At 35.1% G+C, this 22994-nt stretch overlaps 1 protein-coding gene across 3 annotated transcripts; it reads right to left on the bottom strand.

The window, feature by feature from the left end:
* Nucleotides 1-896: 896 nt before the first annotated feature.
* Nucleotides 897-18775, bottom strand: LOC150103996 (SRR1-like protein). 3 transcript variants are annotated; one of them, XM_090396663.1, is made up of 3 exons: nucleotides 18557-18775; nucleotides 11566-11657; nucleotides 897-1872 (listed from the first exon to the last, which is right to left on the bottom strand). In XM_090396663.1, exon 3 carries the CDS (start codon nucleotides 1850-1852, stop codon nucleotides 971-973), a length of 882 nt encoding a protein of 293 aa, XP_090252789.1. In that variant the 5' UTR covers nucleotides 1853-1872; nucleotides 11566-11657; nucleotides 18557-18775; the 3' UTR covers nucleotides 897-970. The 3 variants fall into 3 exon arrangements, with proteins under 3 accessions (XP_090252789.1, XP_090252790.1, XP_090252791.1); XM_090396664.1 differs by lacking the exon at nucleotides 18557-18775 and adding an exon at nucleotides 17919-18295; XM_090396665.1 differs by lacking the exon at nucleotides 18557-18775 and adding an exon at nucleotides 16791-17144.
* Between the last annotated feature and the right edge of the window lie 4219 nt (nucleotides 18776-22994).

Genomic DNA, 22994 nt, shown 5'->3' on the forward strand with positions numbered 1-22994 from the left:
CAAATCGTCTACTCAACTTCCCCCCCCCCCCAAGATTAAATCCTGAGTGTGCTACTGTATGTGATGGCTATAAAAAATTATATTGAAAGAAACTTAGTCCCTTGCTATGTAAAATTTGGTGGAAATTGCTGATTTAGAGAGATCTATGACAAAGGAAACATTTGCCAAGCAAGATGCTATTTGGAATCTCTCCCCACCATCCCCTGGTAAGTTTAATAAACACTGCAAGTAAGACTGCATTAAAATCATAGTTTTGAGAATATCATCTTCTGTAATTTTGAAATTTGTCATTCATGTCTTATCTCCTATATGAAAAATTTTCAGTGGCACTTATGGTGAGAACTTTTAACATTTTTGTATGTGTAAATTTATTCGTATGATGATATAACGGCCTTGAGGCCCCTTTTACAGGGAAGTACGACACCATCTCAGTCCCCCCAAATTTTATCCAGGCTCAGGACTGGCATAGGCCTGACGAATCAGGCCTATGGCTGGGTCTTAAGTATTCCTGACTGTAATGCACGTGTTCACGGGGCCAGTTTGCCAGCTTGCGGTAGGGAAAAAACCCTGCTGTCCATGCCCAAGACTGGCTAACTTGGCTATGTCTGAGAAAGATCCTCAAGCTCCTCATCGGCGATGAGAATCGAACCCAGGACACTCCTTTCCCAGGCGTATGGTTGTGAAGCGCATAACCACTAGGCCAACTGCACGGACTGTATGTGTAAAATACTACAAAGAAGAGAAAACATATTGCTACAACTATATGATGTATAATATAGCATAACATCATACTACTGAGAATTTTTCATATGGTGGTTACATAGGTACCATATTAACATGAACAGCACGTATTCGTTCAATATTAAATGTAAATAAAATACTATTCTCTGCAATGATATTTAAGGAGCTGTTACTTTTATTTCTACTATGCATAATATATTTCACCTACCAGGACATTATTTTTAACATTTTATTTTATTATGATTTCATCATCAGAACAATAAGCTGGTTCTGGAAAATCTTTCCAAATCTCTGATGGTAACATTAACAATCTTTCATGACCAAAAGTGTGAATAGAAATATCATTAAATATGTCATTAAATTTAAATGTATTTTGAACAGTCAATTCATGAACAAATGAAGAAACCCTGAATACATATGAAATTTTATCTTCTACTACACATTTTGGAGTAGAATCTAACATGTTTTTAAAACTGTTTCCAATAATTGTAATTAATGAGAGTCCCTGAGAAGACCAATTGGCCCATAAAACACTATTGTACAGAGGCTTTCCACAATGTGGCATAAAAAATATTGTTTTTTCTTTGACAGTTCGCTTCCCTTGTTCATTATTTAGTATAAGAAAGCAATTTAACTGAGTTAAAGCAGTTTTTTCTAAACTGGTAAACAAGGGATCATACATATATACATTCCTAGCATTTAAGAAACATTTCATACACAAGAGAAAACCAAACTGGTAGCGAGAAAGGATGCAAGAAGAAAAGTTTCCTAGACCATAGCAGACAATATCAATGTTTCTGTCTTTTTCTATCACACTGTGACCATTACTGCAATTCACTTTTCCATCATCTTCCTTTTCTGAAATCAGTAATCTACTCAGCAACCCACAAAAATCTTTACAAAATTTTGAATGTGATACATCAATTTGTGTATCAATTATTTTTTTAATAAGAGTTTCTAAATCTAAATCTGTTGGTGATCCTGGAAATGACACTTCTTTAGTAAAATGTGATCCATTTGTTTCATGTTTATTTGTATTTAAGACACATGAACGATGTTTTCTTCTATTTTTGTAAATTACTTTCCGAAAGCCATCTGCATCTTCAGCCATGTCAGGATATATCACTTCATCTGAAATGCAAATAAATCATTAATAATAAGAACGACATGCTTATTTAATGATACTTGTTAATCAGGATAAGAAAAACAAATGATCATAGGCTAAAATAAATTATCATAATTAAATTTTGTTTTACATCACATATCTGGACAACCTATATCACAATATATAATGGAACCTACATTCCATTTATGTTATATATAGATATACCACATGATGTTGAAGCAAATCTGTTGATATATTTTCCTATATCCAAGCAATAGCACAAAGTTACTAAACAAAAAAGTCAAAATTATGATTTTTTTTATTTATCACAGCACAGATAAAATGAGCCTCCAGTGGATAGGGGAGGAAAATGACTTGGTAATGATTTCATGATAGTGGGAATGTAGCTAAAGAATGAACTATTTTACTCATTTCTGCAGAGAGAGAGAGCCAAATCATCATCATAGTTTATTCAGGTATGAATAGGAAAGTATATGCAGAAACAAGCATAAAACAACTCATGGAGATAAAGGTCAACTTATTTAGTGTATGGGATAAAAATACAAGAAATTAAAGAGCCAAACTATATACAGATTGGCAGTTCGGTTAAAACAGTTAATAGCACTATTTAAGAGTAAGTGCCAGTTCCTTTCCTGAGGCCTCAAGGGAAGGAGTGTCTGGAGAAGTCATCAGCAATATGATGCATAGTCTGGACAGTGCCACTATGGAACAAACTACAAAAACATATCTGATCACAGATCCAACTGTCATACCTCCAGGATTCAGTCTGCATCAACACCCCCTTTGTAGTCAGTTGGATCTGTGATCAGATGTCATTATTATCTGACACCTCCAGGGAGTCCAAAGACTCATTGAGGGAGGAAATCTACTCTACAGCTCTCTGTCTCCACCATTCAATCCATCAACTACAATTACCATCATCATCTACCCCAATGCCATCTACTGCAAACTATCACCACTAGTATTTTCACAGACAATCACAAATAATATGTTTGTGGTTTGTTCCACAGTCCTTTCCACTAGTCCTGGGGATCATCATCATCTGGTATTTCCACGAGACAGATGGGAGATCTGGAGGTAAGGTGGAACAGAAGTGGGGAGATAACTTGATGTATGGAAAGGTTAATGTTATTTATAACTTTATTTATTTATTTGATGGCAAGTTATTCTCTTCTGAAGAATAGAGGAATGATGTGGAATGATCTACTCTCCCATGGTTGCCTGTCCTGGAAAAGGACAGGTAACCATGGGAGAGTAGACTTTAAGGCACCAGAGATAGCTCTCAATTGTTATGTTGAGCTGTGTATCCATGAGTCTTCTGGTGACTTTGTCTCCAAACTAGTGAGCAATATTCTGCAGCTGGGAAGACCAGAACTAATGCTACTGTTCTAAGGGTCAAAGCATTATAATCCCCAAGTTATACCTGTGAGCTTCTTTAAGATATTGTTTAAGATATTATTTAGATGAAAAGCTGAAACAACAGTGACAAGGACAGATTCTTGTACAGTCCATCTTCTTCTGTCCATGTTTTGTTTTTTTTTTTACCAAGTTCAGCTGAACCTTATTAACTGGAGAGCATTTGATATTGCGGTTTTAGAATTTTTTAGCAGTTACTATTTTGGCTGTTTTTTTATTATTATTATTGATACATAACACCTCCAGGGAGTCCAAAGACTCATCGGGGGAGGGAACCTACTCTACAACTCTCTGGCACCACCACTCCACCAACTGCAACTACCTTCATCTACACCGATGCCATCTACCACAAACTACCATCACTAGTATTTTCACAGACAATCACAAACATCCATGCCCACAGTAGGATTCGAACCCGCAGTCTTTTGGCTGGAGAGCGGATACGCTAATCAACCAGCCAACCAAGCCGACAAAAGGCTTAATTTCTTTAAAGGCTAAGTTCCTCTAGTCGGCAACCAGACTAGAATTCCAAGTCTATCTTCAGGTGGTTTAGTGCTGAGGAATGCAAACACTATTTCCACTAAGCTACACAGGCTCTTAAATAGTAAACCTTTCTTCTATTTGGTATCATAGGCTGATGCTAGATCTATAAAGGCAGCACCTGTTTTTAAACCCTTCTGATATACAGCATCTATATGGATTGTGAGTTCAGGACCTGGTATCAGAAGCTTCTGCCAGGTGTAAACCCAGTTTGTCCATAAGATGGCTTCTATTTTTGGAGAAATCCTAGAGAGGATAATCCTTTCAAAAAAAGGTTTGTACTACAGAGCAGTAGTTATTAAGATCATCAGTTGACTTGGATTTTGGTAATGCTATTATGTTTGATTCATGCTAAAGTTTTAGCAGTTGTTCATCATTTATTATTGAGGAGAAGAAATTAGATAGCCAGGTTTTTGTTCTTAGGCCAAAGTGAATAAGAAAATCAGAAAGGATGCCATCAAGGCCAGGAGCTTTACCTGTTTTGGTTAGTTTGAAGACTGCGTTAATTTCATTTAGAGTTACTGGATTAGAGTTTACTGCAGATGTAGGACATGATGAGAAAACTTTTTTTCTAAAGACAATGGATCTCTTTTTTGACATTTGTGGGAATTTCAGGTTTAGCTTTTCATTTATTTGCTAAGATTTTTGCAATGCAGTTTGGTTTACTTTTCCTTTAGTTCTGTTGGGAGCGCTGGTGCCTCCCAGTTGATGAAGCAGGGACTAAGTCTTTCGACTTGATCTGGTTAAGTTAAGGTTGTTCATTTCTTCATGCCAGTGAACTTTTCTACTTTCATCCAAGGGCCTTTAGAGAGCAGAAGCAGTAATTGGATGGTTTTGTTGTTAATATTCTGCCAGAAAAATACTGCTATCAGTTGACCAGCATGGTTTGTGGGACTTTTGAATCCTCTGGGGGGGGGGGGGGGGGTGAATCTCTCCAGATGCTGAGGAGTTTAGTGAATCTTTCATAGTTATCAACTATAGGTCTCATTGTGTTGATGTTGTTTAAAATGAATGCAGTGAATTTTGATTTGCTTTCCTGAGATTCCAATGGGGTATTGGGAAGCTATTTATTCTGGGGATTATAAGTCCTAATGTAATTAGTCAGGTCTGTGCAGATTGTGGAGAAAAGGAGGCAGCTGATGTGAGAGGAGTTATTTAGTGGTGGTAAAGGAGAGGTCAAGGGGTAGTCTCTGATCCACATCTTCCAGAGTTGAAGGTTCCAAGTAGTCTCTGATCTGGAGATACTGGAGGTATGTCATAGAGAAGGTGGAGGTTGTTAACACCTAGTCTGTCAGTTACAGGTCTGTGTTGTTGTCATTATTGTCTGCATAATGTATTGTGCGAGTTGAAATCCTTAAGTGATACCTGGATGGGGTGACTGAGGAAGTGTAAGGCTTGGCAAGTTGAGCAGAGGACGCTTATATACATTGTAGACTGATAAGTTGTACACATGGATACCAATGGACAAGTCAATTTGTGAGTGTCCCAGAGGTTCAGAGATGCTTTCCACATTTGCTTTTGCATGATTTTCCAGGCCATGTCTTTCATCAGATTTATCAGTGAAAAATATATAGCCAGAATGTTATTTTCTTGTGAGGTGTGATGAGCATATTGTAGAGTAACATCTACTTTGTAACTGATAAGGATATTCATATTTGTAGATTTAGGGACACAAAAACACACGTGTTGAACAGATTATGTTATTTAATATTTAATTACTAATAAAATAAAACTTGACATTTCGACCCCTGTATTAAGGTCATCATCGGAAGGATACAAGTGTATAAGGATATTATTTAGTACCTCTGATTTTGGTCTAGTAAATCCCTTGATTTTCAACTAGAGAATAGTCAAGCAATTCCACTGTTGTTGATTGGTTTTGTTCATTTTAAGGTAATTAAAATAATTAAAAGACTGTAGTGGATTTTTTGAACATAGCCTCCTGCCTATGTTGATAGTGTGTGTGTGCTCATTTCTTGTAGTGTCCAGGATACCATTTTTGGCATTTGGACTCTGAGGTGAGGTATTAGTCAGAAGTTGCTACTTACAAGCTGGGAGGCTAGTACAAGGCTATCATCATTAACCAAAACAGAAGCTGTTCCTGACGTGGAGCAGAAGCCTGTGCAGCTGCACATAACCTAGTGGACAGTCACTGCAGTTAATCTTTGGGCAGAGCTGACTGCAACCAGATAGATCTACAGGCAAATAGTGGATCACCTCTCCCAAAAATTGCGAGATAAGCAGGGTAACCTGAAAAATCAATAGTCCCAGACCAACAGCAGCAGCATTGCTATCAGGAGTGGTGAAGTGGCCCTTGCAAGGCCTCTCAAACCAAAAACCAGAGTCCTAAGATGACAATATGATATAGCACTCCATGCTGCCATCAAATATGCTATATTCTATTGAATTACTACTCTATTATTCTATTATATGCCGATTGGTAAATATCTGTTGCTGCACGAGTCATCAGACGACTCATCATCTTATTCAAAAAAGAACTCTGTTCTGTATTGTCAAAACTGCTCTCTTGGCATTCCTCTTTTTCCTCTATTTCCATTTGTTAGTCTATACCAGGGGTCAGCAACCTTTTTGGATTTAAAGCCATTTTTAAAATTATATCTGTTAAAAAAAAAATTTAGGGAGCCACACGCAGTGATGAGCAACCAATGGTCCACGGGTTGCACTTGGCCCTCTCAGGCTTTTTTGTGCAGTCCACGGTGTTCGTTTTGTACGGCAGAATTAGTATATTTTAATTAAAAATCTATTTTATGAATGTTGATTTTTACATGTGGATTTATTTGTGCAGGTTAAAAAATTAAAATGTAGCTAAATAATGGAAAATAAATTAATACTTTCTTATGAAAGAAAAAGAAAATATTCTTTATGCGGATCGAACCGAGTATTTGATTTACTATTTAATTGCTCATCACTGCTTTAAATTTACAAACTACATTGAAATTAAATTATTTATTCAGTTTTTTTTTTTTTTTTTTTTTTTAACAGTAACACGTTATCATACTTGTAAAACACAGGGGTAGCATGTCACACGAAATTATATGATATTTTTAAATATTAAATAATAAAACAAAGATTTGCTCCTCCTTACAAAAACGTGAAACGTGTATAAAATCCAATAACATACCTATTTCTGTAATTTTTTTTTTTTTTTAATTTAAAATATCTTCTTAGTGCGACTTTTGCTGTTGAACTTCTTGGGACAGTTTCTCAATATGCGGCGAATATGCGTTAATTTTCATTTTCAAACATGATGAAAGACTCATTCTGTTTAGTAGGTTTCTCAACTTACTTTTAATAAAATTCATATTAAAAAATATTTGCTCACAGAAATATGTCGATCCGAAAATCGATAGAAGTCCAAATGCGTATGTTTGAAATCACCAAATGTAAGTGTCCAGTAAACAATTCCACGTGTCAAATACAATCTGATCTTGCTTTTTAAAATCTTCTATTTCAGACCATTTTTTTGTATTGCAAAGGTAGATTTTTGTCTTTCCAACTCCTTCAGGTCAGCTTTAAGATTTCTAAATTTTGAATTCCACAAATCCTGGGTTTTGAGGTCCTCTAACTGAAGTTGAAATGCAGCCTCATCAATTCAAGCAGAAGGTGAAAAAATTTAATTCGGCAGGATTAATTTCAAGTGGTCGCAATAAAAATGACACACTTGCCTTGTTCTTTCTAAATTCCTCAAATCTCCCATTAAATGCAGATCACATATTTACCACAATTTCTTTGAAAAAGGTTAAATTTATGGAATTATTATCAGCTTGTTATTGTTGATATTTCTTCAACATAGGAAAATGTAATAATGTGCCTTTCTCTAAGTCTGTTGCAAACAAATATAATTTTTGTTCAAACGAAATCACTTCTTCTAAAAGCAAAACGGCTGTATTTCCCTTTCCTTGTAGTTTCTTATTTAGCGTGTTTAAATGGGAAGTCATATCCACCATAAAGTAGAATTTTTGTAAAATGTAAATAGAATGTACAGAAGGATTATCGCGTATGATTTCAAAGAGTTCAAACTTAATTATTGAAAGTATTAATTTTTTTCAGCATCGCATGTACTATTTTCGATTGTAAAATATCCTTGACTAATGTAAAATGTCCTTAATTTATTGCAAATGCTAAATTTAGGGTTTTTAGTTTCTAATTTAATAAATAACATTAATTTTGCATTATCAAAAATAGATTGTTTAATAACGAAAAGAGCCACAATTATTCAAAGAGCCGCATGCAGCTCCGGAGCCACATGTTGCCGACCCCCTGGTCTATACACAGCAAGAGCACTGAATATTGGTGAGATTGGATGTTTAATATAATGTCCCAACCTCCTTAGTTCACTTCTCTGAATTGTTTCTATTAGAAGTCCTTGCTGGCTTTCTTTAAGAACTGAAGTATTGGAAATATGCTTCATTCATGTTTCTAGTAGGCCTACAGATGTTTCTTTTTTAATTTCTACAGTGTCTTCATGTACCATTCTGAAATTACTTATGGAACCTTTGTCCAAAAAAAAAAAAAAAAAAAAGCAACCATGTTCTGGACAAAGATAACATTCTTGTCCCAGAATTTATAGCCTCCCTCAATGAGCCCTTGACTCCCTGGAGGTCTCAGATGATGATGATAATAATAATAATAATAATAATAATAATATAATTATTATTATGACTAAAGCAGATAAACTTAATACTATAGCAATTTTTGATCACTCTGAATATGATAAAAAAAAATATATATATATATATATACATAGATTTTATAGATATATATACATAGATATATATATATATATATATACACATGTATATATATATATATATACATGTATATAGATTTTAGCCAGACCCTTTAATGCTGCAACATACATAAAAAAGACATTCCTAAATTCCAGTAATGTGTTCATGCCCCACGTTGGGCATGGAAATCTTAAGATTTAGTCAATATGAGGTCATCGATGTATAGAAGGAAAGGAGCAAATCATGATTCCCTTAGGCATTACCGCACTGAATAAGAAATGTCAGAAGAGCCACCTTATTTGTTTGGGCATCTCCATGAAGTCTGTACTCAGAGTACCTAACAATACTAACATTACTCATGACACCTGTTGTACCTCTTGAATTCAATCACTGCTCAAGCATTTACAACTACCGCTGGCAATCCATTCCACGCTTAACACTTATATAATTTCCAGAAATGTGACCCCTTGTTCTCTCACTTCCTGCCATGTAGTGAAAAATGTAGTCTATGTCAGTCCTATAAAATCCCCTTAATAATTTTGTATGTTTTATCATATCCTATTCTCCACCTATTAATTAGTATATTATCCAGAGACCTTCAACATGTCTCCATAGAGAACCTGTCACAATCTTAGTCACTCATCTCTTATCCTCCATCTCTCTCATTCCCAAGCAATCTAGGCAATCATATCTGTGTGCAATAATCCATGTCACATGGTCTTATTAAAGCCTTATAAAGAGTAATAATAACCTCCCTGTCCTTGTTTGTCAGCGTTTTTCAACATCAAAGTAATTTGAGATTATTTTTTTAAACCACTTTTATAAACTTCACAAATCCTTTGTCTCATCAATTTCTGTAGGCCAGTTCCATCAACGTAGTAAGGAGTTTATGATCTTTTCTTCCCAAAGAGCTCTCTTCTTCTTCTTCCCATTACCTTACATTTTGTCACACTAATTTTGTAGCTGTGTAACCATTTCTTTTTACCTAATTCAGTTGCTACTCCATCGTAAAAAGTGAGACAATTACTTAGGTAAATCTACCTTCACAAACCATGTTTTCCCCCCTGCATAGTATCATTTTCCTGCCTTTTGCCTCTTATCAACTTCCCTGCTTCAAATTGCTGCTCCTAATATATTGATTTGTCTGTAATTTGCTACCTCCCTTGGCATCCTTTCCAGAGCTAAGACTTAAACAGCTTAGTTGGAAGTCATACCATGTTCACTATAGCTCACTTTTGTGACCTTACTTTCAACAACAATCTTGCTCACATTCTCAATTGCATTTTACCTTTTGTCATTCATCCCTCTGTAACACTTCTTTCTTGCTCTTTTGCTTCTGGCACAAAGAGCAAGAAAGAAGCACTTCACACATGTGCTTACCAAATTATAAGAAGTTAAATTCCTCTCCATCCAAAAGGCAAAAGATAGGCCATAGGATGTTTTGTTGAAGTCCTTTATGGTAGACCTAAAGGCCTTGGGAATATTGAGAGCAATTGCACAAGTTTTTCCAAACATAACCATAACACAAACATAATTTTTCCAAATGCTAACCGCCCAGCCTGGTTGGCTGAGTGGTTAGCATATCCACTCTCCAGCCAGAAGGCTGTGGATTTGAATCCCACCAGGGGCATGGATATTTGTGATTGTCTGTGAAAATACTAGTGGTTGTATTGGCAGTAGATGCTGTTGGCATAGTTGCAGTTCATTGTAGTTGGGGGATTGAGTGGTGGAGACAGTTGTAGAGTAGGTGCCTTCCCTTATCAAGGGTCTTTGGACTCCCTGGAGGTGTCACATAATACTAATAATAATAATAAAATTATCAGACAGATAGTTTTAAATCATGGCTACCTGAAACTATTCGAAAACTTAAACTGCATAATCCAAGCCTCTTTCTACTGGATTTATGTGCTGTCAAAATACACAAATGAAACATATTTTTGAAACTCAGTCAACAATATCACTTCCCTGATTTATAGATTAGCCAAATACTTAGCCCAGGGGCTCTCTCTCTATATATATATATATGTGTGTGTGAAAATCTCTCTGTGCTTCAAATCTCTTCAGACATAATTCTGAAAGATACTGCCAGTTATGGGACTCCAACGTTTTACAAGAAACATCGAGAGATTTAGAGACTCGTTGAGGGAGGCCACAAATCTATTACACCATGTCATACCTTCTGAATTCATTCACACTATATGCACTCCCAACTTCCAAAGGCAAGCCATTTCAACCATGCATGGCTCTATGAGAGAAAAACCTAGCTCTCACTCCTTGCTTATGACATTCATTCTCAACTTCCATGGATGACTTCTCATCCTTTCTTTAACCTCCATAAATTGAAAAATCCACCTTTAGTATCCTGATCTACTCCACGAATTCTCAAACTCTCCTGATAATCTACATTCCACAATCCCCAATATTTTTAACACTGTCCTTTGCACCTTCTTCACTATATCACCTCAGAAACCAGATCTGTACACAAAGACTTGTAAAGAGGCAAAATGACTTCTTTATTCTTGCATGTCAATGTCATTCATTATCCTCTGAATTGCATTTGCAATCTTTGTTATATTGGCCACTGTTCCTATCAACTGAAACTCCCCAGCCTGGTCAGTTTCTTTTAGCATAATCCCACCAATACAATATGCCATTGGACATCTTATTACACCAAAGTGCATAACCTTACATTTATTAACACTGAAATGACAGTAACTTTTACATGCCCACATTTCCAGCTATTACAAATCATTTTGCAAGTGCTGCATGATGAAGGTTAACTGCATTCCTGATTACTATACCAATCTTTGCATCATCTGCAAACAGCTGTATATCTCCTGCTAAATCCTTCACAACATTGTTCATGTAAAGGTTGATATTTTATGCAATAGCATAAAATACCTTAACAAAATAAAAGAATATCCACAGAATGGGATGAACAAGCAATGAACAAGAATAAGGATAATCCTTTAACTACCAAAACTGACTTACAGCCTATGTCTTCACTTGAAAGTAGTCATTCTTTATATCAGGACAAGATACATGCAAAGTTACCACCATCTAACTTCTTCTGACCAGGAGACCTTCAACAAAAAAATTTATTTTTCAAGTTTTTTTATTATTTTTATAAATATTCTATTAAAAAAAAGGAAAAAAGTTACAAAAAAAAACCCAACATAAATATAATTTCTGGCTTTGTTTCAGCTTTTTTGCTTTAAGGCAACAAGAGGATTAGATTTATATAATACTACTATACTTGTAAGTTGTTATTATCAAAAGACATAAATGCACAGAATACAGTTCCCAGTTTGTGCATAACTGGCAATTAAGAGAGATACCAAATGTGTCTTACATTTGGGATGTACCTCATATAGAAACAGTTATATAACATTAGTTACCGTGAGTTATTTTAGCACCAGTGGCCTTTCCGGTTACATTCCATCCTTCCTTCAACATCCTTGCTGGGTGTTCCAAATGGGCAATAATGGAGTATCTTTTTCCAATTTCATGCTGTCCATTCTTTCAATATCTTTGTTCCAATTATTTTTTTGTATTTGTATTTTACCTATTACTGAGTCTATTAAAATTCTTTAATCCCAGAGTACACAGCATTTTGTTCTATGTACGAATTTCATTTCTTCACTTTCTATTATTTTTTTCATTTCTGCAGTTTTAATTCCATGTTTCATTTCTATACAGAAAGATAATCTTATCAGAACTTTACAGGCCTTTATTCTTGTATGCTTCTAAACTTGGCCAGGATAGGTTTGAAAACATTACTGACCATCTTGTTACCTTTAAGAAAGCAGAAATTTTAACATCAATGTTAGCATCTTTCAGTTATGTACTGAGTGCATCTGAGAGTATCCATGGCAACTGAAGATATTAATTAGTTTGTAAATTTTAATTTTTATCATTATTCTTGTATGCTGTTGAACTTGGTAAGGACAGGTTTAAAATTATTACTGATCATGCTTATCCTTGAGAAAGTGGTTATTTAATTGGATAATTTATATCCATGTCAGCGTCTTTTAGATATAAGAATATCCAAGAAATATGAAGCAGTTAATTTGTTCTAAAATTTATTTTTAATCATGATTTTACTTAAGAACCAGAGAAGGCCCTTTAGAAGCCATGTTTCGCATTTTATCTTGATATTTATATTCCAAATTTTTCAACAAGTGTTTAAAGAAAAATAGTGATCTCTGGAATTTGGTCATCTACAAACAACAGGTATTAAGTGTATTTTCATAAGCCACTTTAAATTCTGGTTTTATCTTTTTGTTCTGTTTCTTTACTATTTCATCTACATGGATACTGAATAACAGTGGTGACATTAAGCATCCTTGATAGCCTGCTGTGTTTATTGTTTTCATTTTGTAACTTCATTGGTTCTTGTATAGGGGTGCTTAAGGGTCAAAGCTGTATAACTCAGCAGGGTCCTCCACATAGCCTTTAAGGGAATGCAGAGAAATGACCAAGGCATCTGACCTAATATCCAATCCTCACCTTCTTGTGGAGCACCCTGTTAGGTATCTACCTGGATACTGAATGAAAAAAGATGGGCTGACAATTTGGGATTTAGCCGACCAAACTGCATTCTTATTGGCTTAAACCAAATTATAAAATGATGGTACAACATGACAGAATTCATTGATGCTTTGCCTGGTAAAACGAGGCCTCACCCTCCGTTGTTTTCACCAGAGGACCAAGGCAAACAGTAACAAGTCAGCTACTGGAACAAAATCTTAAAACACACCCCAACTCAACATCATCAGAGTTCAAGATCGGTACTATCAACATAAGAAGCCTGAATGGCAAAGAAATGGGATTGACTGAGGAATTAGATAAGTACCAAATCGACATAATTTTGACTGATATAAAAAAGACAAAAACTAGTGAGATCTTTCTGAGCAATAAATACAAAATGTTATATTCAAGCAATGACAATCAAGGAAAAGAAGGAGTAGCCACAGTATTCAACACTAAATACGAGGCTAATCTTGAATAGCAGGCAGTCTCAAGCAGAGTGATGTGGGCAAATATCAGAATGGGGAACTGGACAATGAGCCTTATTTGTGCCTATGGTCCCACAGAAGGTTCTACTAAGTAGAAGTGGAGGAATTTTTTTGAGACTTTAGAGAAAGCAACGGACCCAATGAAAAAGAAAAAGTTAGTCCTTGTTGGAGATCTAAATAGCAGAGTAGGAAACGATTGAATTTTGATTTTGAATTTTCCCAAAATACAAAAATATTTTGGGAAAATTTGGAGAAAAGAGCAAAGTTAATAATAATGGCAAATACCTGTTGGATATCTGCTCAGGAAATGGAATGGTTATTACTAACACAATGTTCCAACATAAAAATGTGCACAAATTCACATGGAGAGAGGAGGCAAGGAATAAGAAAAGTCTCATTGACTATGTTATTGTTAACAGTGATGTTTTCTCCCAGTGCAGAACACCAGAGTGTACAGAGGATTTGAAATTGAAAGTGATCACTATTTAGTCTATTGAAAGTGATCACTATTTAGGATAAAATTGAATTTCATATTAAAAAGAAGTACATATAAGAGTTTTAAAGCACATAAAAGTTGATCAGCTCTCAGATATGAACTGTAGACTAAAATACACAAACATTATTAAAGAAAAAATGAAACAGTTTGAGAACAGGAACCAAACCTTGGAGATTCAGTGGCAACCCTGAAGAAAACACTGATTGATTCAGCAAGAAAGGCATGTGGTGAGGTTATCTGCAAGGACAGAAAAATCAGAACTCCATGGTGGACACAGGAAGTTAAAGAGACAGTGAAGGAAATGAAGAAAGCATATCAAAAGTTCGTGGCAAATAAGTCAGCTTGTGCTCTTAGAGAATACAGAGACAAATGTAAGAAAGCTAAACAATGTGAAAAACTAGCTAAATAAAAGTCATGAGAAGACTTTGGTAAAAACATAGAAAATAAATATCAAGAAGGCAAGATATTCTGGAGGTTGTTGAAGAAGCTCAAAAATGGAGGAAAGAGTGCTGCAAAAGAAATCAGAGATGATAAAGGTGACAGGAAAACCAGAGAAAAAAGATATCCTTGATGTATGGAGTAATTACTTCAAAAAATCACTAAATGAAACAATTAATGACAGCACAGTGGTAAAAAACACTCAACAGGCAAGCAATCAGAAATACATATCCATACTTGAAATAGAAAAAGCCATCAAAGGCCTGAAATGTGGAAAGGCCGCAGAGTATGTGATATTCGACCAGAAATGCTCAAGTATGGAGGTATAAATGTCTTAAGTGCCTGAACTGCATAGTTCAGAAGGTGTGGACAGAGGGACAAATTCCGGATGATTGTAATAGAGCTCTCATAGTGCCCATATGTAAAAAGGGAAATAAAACAATGTGAGAATTACAGAGATATTTTTCTACTGAATGTTTCTGGTAAGATTTATGCAAGTATTATTATTATTACGGGCAACTCCAGGGAGTCATTAGACTACATGAGAAATGATTGAGAAGGATTGTGGACGAAAAACTTGGTGAAGAACAAGTTGGATTCAGGCCCAATAGAGGCTGTCAGGATCAGATTTTCACTTTACGACAAATAGTTGAGAAATCATGGGAATATAACAAAGATCTGTATTTAAGTTTTGTGGATCTGGAAAAGGCATAGGACAAGGCACAAAGAGAAAAGCTATTCAAAATGCTACAGTTGTATGGTGTCAATGGGGCATTATATCAAGCAATACTTAGTCTTTATTTGAGTTGTAAGTCAGCAGTTAGAATTGAAGGAAGTACAGGAAGATGGTTTAATGTTAAATCTGGTGTCAGACAGGGATGTACATTATCCCCTCTGTTATTCATTATCTATATGGATCACATTATGAAGGAAAGTGGCATTAAACTTGATATCAAAATTGGAAATGTTAATGTCAGTTCTTTGCTTTATGCAGAGGATGTTATACTTCTAAATAAATCTGTTACAAGTCTGCAAGATTTCCTGACTAAATTGAATAACTGTTGTAATAGATAAGGTATGAAGTTCAGCCACAAGAAGACAAAGGCAATGAAAATAGGCAGAAGCATTGATAATATCAACTGCATTGTGAATGGAGAACTTATAAAACAAGTGAAACATTTCAGCTACTTGGGCACGATTTTTAGTGAAGATGGTAAATTAAATATGGAAATAGAATCAACAAAGCTGGTATGGTAGGAAGTCAAGTGAATAAATTTTTATGGAATAAGAGAGAAATTAGTCAAAACACTAAATCAGCTGTATACAAGACAGTGTTCAAGCCAAATTTAACTTATGGATCTGAGAGTTAGAAATGAAACACTTGACCAAAGACTAGACTGCAGATATGAGAGTCCTGAGAAAGATTAGGAGGATTGAACAGATGGCATCAGAGGCAATATCATATTAAAAATGAGGATATTAAGAAAGAACTTGACAGGAAGTAGGAAAAGAAGAAAGCATATCAAAAGTTCCTAGCAAATAAGTCAGCTTGTGCTCTTAGAGAATACAGAGACAAATGCAAGAAAGCTAAACACTGTGTTTAGCTTTCTTACATAGCTAGGAATGTGTTAGCTGAGCTAATCTCAAGTGGTATGGTCACTTGAACAGAATGGGAGAGGAAAGATTAGCAAAACAAGTGTTCTCTATCAGGTTGGCAGGAAGAAAAAAAGAAAAAAAGACCCAGAGGAAGACCAAGATACAGGTAAATTGATATGGTAAAAATTGCCTTAGAAGATAGAAATATAAGATCTGGTAATGTTGGAGTCTACAGGTAACAGACTGACTTGGAGGAGAATTGTAGATAAAAAGTTAGTAATGATGTAAATTTTTCATGTAGTACTATCATATCCTGTATGCCTCTTGAGGGTACATGTCAGGAATTTGATGATGATTGGCTCTTATGTCTATATATATATATATAGACATAAGAACCAATTATAGTACTGAGTGCACCTGATTTGAAATGTTTAACTCAAGTATGATCCGCAAGATTTTCTTTATGACCTTGTTTAAAGATTTCTGGTAATCTACAAACTGTGTGTGTTTCTATGTTGAATTCACAATGTTTTTTACTGGAATTCTTAATGGAAAAGCTGGATGAATAAATGATTATACTTTTTGATTATTATTCTCACAGCTTGTCTTCTATATCCAATTTTAGTTTCAAAATTAATATTTGTGTGGATAACTTTTAACAAGCATACCTTATTCCACTACAGTTTTTACATGCTGGTCTGATAACAGCCTTATTCCAGCTTTCCAGTATTTTATAGAAAGTAATTAATACATTTCATGGATAGGGAGTAAAAATATCCCTCAAACTCTTTAAATATGCCATAATGGAACTGGAAGAGAAAAATTAATGGAAAGATTCTGACATTATTATTATGGGCAACTCCAAGGAGTCGACAGATGAATCGAGGGAGGCCCTAACATCATGTCAAGAACAACTATTCGACATTCACACAGTATCTATCATACCTCGCCTTTTACTCATTCACAGTCATGGCACCGACAACAGACTCGGGCAGCTTATTCCACTCATTCACCACTCTCCAAGTAAAAAACCTAGCTCTAACACCCTTGCTAACCACACTCTTGCCCAGCTTCCATGTATCTGTGTTTTACTGATGGTATAGTGTGATTGCAGAAGATATAGAAATAAAATTAAGGGAATTAGCTCAAGTCTCTCATCAGGTTGGGTTCAAGATAATTTTAAACAAAACAAAAGTAAGGGCTCATTTGCCTTTATAATTTAAAATAAAAAATAAATAAATAAATTATTACACTGTCAGATGGACAGATGGAGAAGTGAATTGAGTAGATTCATATCCTTATCTGGCAAATCATAAAAATTAATGATGAAGAAATAAAAAAAAAAAAAATATATATATATATATATATATATATGTTAAAGATACCAAGCTATTTTAAACCTGGTTTTACTCCATTTCCCAAGTAAGCAAACAGACAAACGAGTCAAGTATTCTACTTTTACCATGAGTTGCCTTGGTCTTGCACTTTGTGCAGGGTCAGCTAGACTTGCAGGCACAAACTTGACTTGTCTGTTTGCTTGCTTGGGAAATGGAGTAAAACCAGGTTTAAAATAGCTTGGTATCTTTAACATTTATTATACCCAAGGTAAAATACTTTCTACACACACACACACACACACACACACACATATATATATATATATATATATATATATATATAAAATATTAAAAAAATACAACTAAGTTGGATGACTTTTAAGGAAGATGAAAGATATCATGAAACGTAATGTTTCCACATTAGTTTGAAGATGAAAATTTTTGACCAGTGTGTCTCACCTGTAAATATATATGACAATGAATTCTGGTATTTAATTTTGGTATGATTCACAAATTGAAAGTTATCAAGCCAAAAATGAACAGAATATACTCAATGTGACACTGAGCCAAGTGTTTCCCATTTAGGGTTTGATGGCGTACAGGACATCAGTTACATTATGCATTCAAACTGGAGACTGGCTGGAAACCTGCAAACTATATCAACACAAAGTGACCTAAATTATTAAAAAGTGAAGATTATCGATGGCAGTAAGCAAAAGTCAAGACCAATAAGAGAATGCAAGATGAAATTGTTAGGACTACTGGAATAAGAAAAGCTGAATCAGCAGACCGGTCTCCTGCGTTAGGCTGATCTATTCTGCACCCAAATATTTCACTATAAAACTTTTGGAAGATAATTAATAATAATTAAAAAATAAATAAAGAGGGGAAGAGAGAACTTCCTGGTAATCAAGCAATCATATGTGAAAGCACAAAACCCGAAACGTATCTAATCTCGAATACAGCAAACCATTCACATTTGACTATCTGCTCATTTCCAATAAAACAAATATTTATTTTTATTTAATTTTTATGCGAATAACGAAAGGAAAAAAAAAAAAACTATAGTGACAAAACACATTTGCAACAATTCTTACATTTTAAGACAGTTATTAATCCTCGATGACTTATGTAGCGACATCTTGACTTCCAAATGCAATATTAACAATTGTACTTAATACGACAAGAGAAGAAAGAAAAAAAAGAAACGATTTTTTTAACATTTCTTTTCTTTTCATGTAGTTTTAAAATTTTAAACCAATTCAGTTTTTTTTTCTATATTAAAAAAAATATGAAATACAAATCACCACGAAAACTTGCTGAAATTGGCAGGTACTTCTAACTCATCAAAAGACGAATAAATAAATAAACACACATACAGGGTTGTGAATTCGATTCCAACCAAGTACAAAGATCATTCAAATGGTAGGTGAATTTCAGTGCCAGCAGTGAAACTATGAACCATTTCATGGTACTAAAGTATACAATAGGCTTACAGCCTTTCATAGTTGGAATTCACATTAAAAGAAAATAAAATAAAACCTTGTTTTCAGATATTATGGAGACAAACACAGGGGTTTGAACTTGACATGACACTATATACTTGCTTTAATCATTTTCCAAGTGTTTGCCTGTACAATATGTCAAGTTAAAAAGGAGCCAAAAAATTTTTTGTGTTGTATGGGGATTCTATAATTAAGGGTGTGAAGGATGGTAGAGTAATTAAAGCGTATTATCCAGGGTTAAAGATTAAGGATATAAATGAGGCTGTGAAATTGCAGAAAGATAGAGTGAGTGAGATTATTGCAGTTATAGGAACGAATGATCTAGGTAGCGAAAGATTTTCTGTGAGACAGGATTTTAAGGATTTAATGATAGCAATGAATGCAAAGAGCAAGAGTGGAAAGATCATCAGTGTGCTACTAAGATTTGATAGTGATGAATTAAACAGAAGAGCAATTATAGTAAATGGAATGATGTCAAGATTGTCTAAAAGCTTTTGCAGAGAAATGAAACTGAATATTCATTTTATGAATGTCTGGGATGAGTTTGATAAAAGGAAGGAGTATTTTAAGAGAGATGGGTTGCACTTAAATGGATTGGGCGTTTGGAATTTAGAACATTTATTGATAAAGGATAGAGTAGATGGTCAAAAACAGGGAAATGGGATTTGCTAGGGAGGCATGTGATAAAGTCAGCTGTAAATAGTACTAAGGTCATTAATCACTGTGAATTTGGGATTAATTGTTTGCAGAAAATTAACAGTATGCATGGTGAGCCAACTCACACACAGAGAAATTATGGGAGGAAGGGAGTATTGCAGCTTATGTATACCAATGCTCGAAGTATTCGGAATAAGTGCGAAGAATTTTTGTCATTACTTAGTACAACTTGGCCAAAAATTATAGGAATTAGTGAGACTTGGTTAACTGAGAATGATACAGTTATAAGGATTGAATATAAGGGGTACAGTACTTTCAGGCAGGACAGAGATGACAGAATGGGAGGAGGGGTTTTACTAATGACAGACGAAGCTTTAAAGCCAAAAAATGTAGAAGTGCCTCAAGGAGATGCTATGTGGAGGGCAGTTCATTCGAGGTTGTTTGGTGTGAGATTTAGATCAACAAGGCGAAATATGTAATCGGCTGTTCCTATAATCCAAGGGGTATAAAAGAGAATGGAGATAGTTTGTATTGGCAAATTAGCACGATGAGTGAAGGTCGAATAATTATTACGGGGGGGTTTAACTTTGGGGACATAGATTGGGAGAAGGAATGGTCACAAGGAACAAAGGAAATGGAGTTTATACAGTTGTTAAGAGATAACTACCTGAGACAGCAGGTAATGAAAGGGAAAATAGATTCTAGAGCGTTAGATAGGGTCACAACATCGGAGAACATATCAATAAGTAATTTAGTTACACTGTCTCCACTTGTGGGAAATGGTCATGTGATCTTGACCTGGAAGATTGTAAGATATGCTGAATATTCTGTTAAGAAGGGGTATATGTGGAATTACAAGGCTAGTGATTATGACAAGCTGAGAAGTCAGCTTTAAGCAGTGCTATGGCATAATAATTTGAAGGGGAGATATGTTAATGGTGCGTGGGAGATTGTCAAGGAGTATTTAAAGAAAGCTGTATCAGACTGTATTCCCAAAGTCAGAAGGACAAATCAAGTGGGAGTAAAATGGATGAATAATAGTATTAAGTAGGAGTTGCAGATAAAGAAAAGGTTGTGGAGGAAGTATAAAGAAAAATGTGATGAGCGTTCCCATGAGCAATACAAGGTACAGGCAAAGAGAGTAACCTGTAGGGTAAGAAACGTCAAAGCTAATTATGAGAGGAAGCTAGTTGATGAATCCAAAAGAAACCCTAAGGATTCGCTAAACGACAGTAAAAGGAAGAATGACCATGGAAAGATTACTTTAAAAAGTGTTGATGATAGGGAAATTACAGAAGCAAATGAAATAGTTGAGTTGCTTAGTGATCATTTTGTAAAAGTGTACCATCTAGGTTGTGATAGTGCAGTGTCAAATGCGTCATTAACTGATGATGAAGCCAAATGGTTGGAAGACCAGTGCAAAGACAGTGAACAGTACTATGGACAACACAAAATTAGAAAGGTCTACAAAGTTATAGGAAATGTCAATAAGAAGTGGCAAACAAGTTCAGTAGCAGTCAAAGATGAAGATGGTAAAGTATTGATGGACAAGACCGAAATCACACACATGGACAAGATATTGCAGCGAACTATATAAAAATCAACTAAATAATACTGCAACAGAAGTAATCAAAGAACTAAAAGCAATCTCTCCACCAGCAGAGATCTTTGAAAATGACATTTTGGAAGAGGAGGTGAATAAGGCTATAAAATATCTTAAGAACAACAAGAGTCCTGGAGATGACAACATAATAGGCGAGATGCTAAAATACGGGGAAGAATCAGTTGTAAACGAAATGCATAGGTAATGAAATATGGAGATCAGAGTATGCCCCCGAAGATTGGAAAAAATCGGTCTTGTTGTTTTTCATAAGAATGGCAGTGCTTTAGAATGCACCAATTACAGAACTACTGCATTAATGAGTCATCTTGGGAAAGTGCTGCTGAAAATACTAACAGAATGCCTGTAAAGTCATATGGAGGCACATCGTCCTGATGAACAAGTCGGATTTCGAAAAGATCGAAGTACAGTGCAACAAATATAAGACTAATAGCAGGGAAAGCTTGAAGAAAGGACAAAAAGATATACTGGCGTTTCGTGGACTTCCAAAAAGCGTTTGATAATATTGACTAAAATATAACATGGGCTGTCTTGGAATCCTATGATGTGGACAATAAATTCATCCGCCTGCTGAAAGATATAAACAGCCAAGCACAAGCAAAAATCAGGATACAAGGGGACCCAATATCACCAATCATCTTCATCACATGTCTGGGAAGAACACTAGATAAGATTAAAGAAGGTGGAGGCATTTCAATAAATGGCGTGAGAATAAACTACCTCTGCTTTGCAGATTACATCGTCCTGATTGAAGACGCAGCAAGACTGGAACGGACATTGCAAACACTATACACAAAGGGAAAAAGATATGGACTAAATGTCAACTTTGAAAAAACTAAAACAATGATATTTGTACAACAAAAATTACTCAACAGGGTTACCATAGACAGATTTCAACTGGAAAATGTGGAACACTTCGCATATCTTGAATGACACATGACGCATGACTTGGACCCTAAAAAGAGATAAAAATTAGAATAGCCAGAGCAACAACTATTTCAATAGCCATGGACAAAATATGGAAGATCCGAACTATAAATATGAACACTATACTGCTGTAGAATGAACAATGAGAAGAAATAAAAATGCTGCTGTTTGGGATGATTGAAGGAAAGAAAAAAAAAGGAAGACCAAACAGAGAATGGGGCAATAACATTGTCAAATGGTGCAGAAACTCTATACACAAATTGAGTCATTTTGCACAAAACAGAATGCAATGGAAGAATCATATCAAGATTGCATTAGACACCTATGGGCATTGGACCCATGGTTGTTGTTGATGATGATGAATTAAAGGGCACTTCATATTGTTCTAGAAATTTGGGTAGTAAACATCTAAGGACGAGAGTGAGGTAAACTGAGAGTGAAGTCCTTACTTTATCAAAAGGACAAGATTTTTGCATAGTTCTTAAAATGATACCTAACTACTTAGATTTCCTTTTTAACGTTAAATGGAACTGGTTCAGTCTATCTAGTGAGGATGCTAATAAACTTCAGCTCCAAGCTTTCACCTACAAACATCTGTTAAGCTGAAATGAAAGCTTTATAATCCTTAAAACGCAACATTCATTTCATTATTACTAAGTCTGACAAGGGAAATGCTATTGTTCTTATGGATTCCACCAAATGCTATTTTAATTTGGAATCGATCAACATACTAAGAATTGGATTAGAATCTCACTAACAGACAACTCAGGAAACTGAACTCTTTACTAAATGAAGTTGTAAGCCGCATGGAGACATCATAGAAAA

The sequence above is a fragment of the Typopeltis vanoorti genome, chromosome 8 (genome assembly GCF_054136105.1).
Source record: "Typopeltis vanoorti isolate ZY-2024b chromosome 8, IOZ_Tvanoo_1.0, whole genome shotgun sequence".
NCBI lineage: Eukaryota > Metazoa > Arthropoda > Arachnida > Uropygi > Thelyphonidae > Typopeltis > Typopeltis vanoorti.

Coding starts and splice junctions, on each gene's coding strand:
- LOC150103996 (XM_090396663.1), bottom strand. CDS start 1,852: ATGGCTGAAGATGCAGATGGCTTTCGGAAAGTAATTTACAAAAATAGA.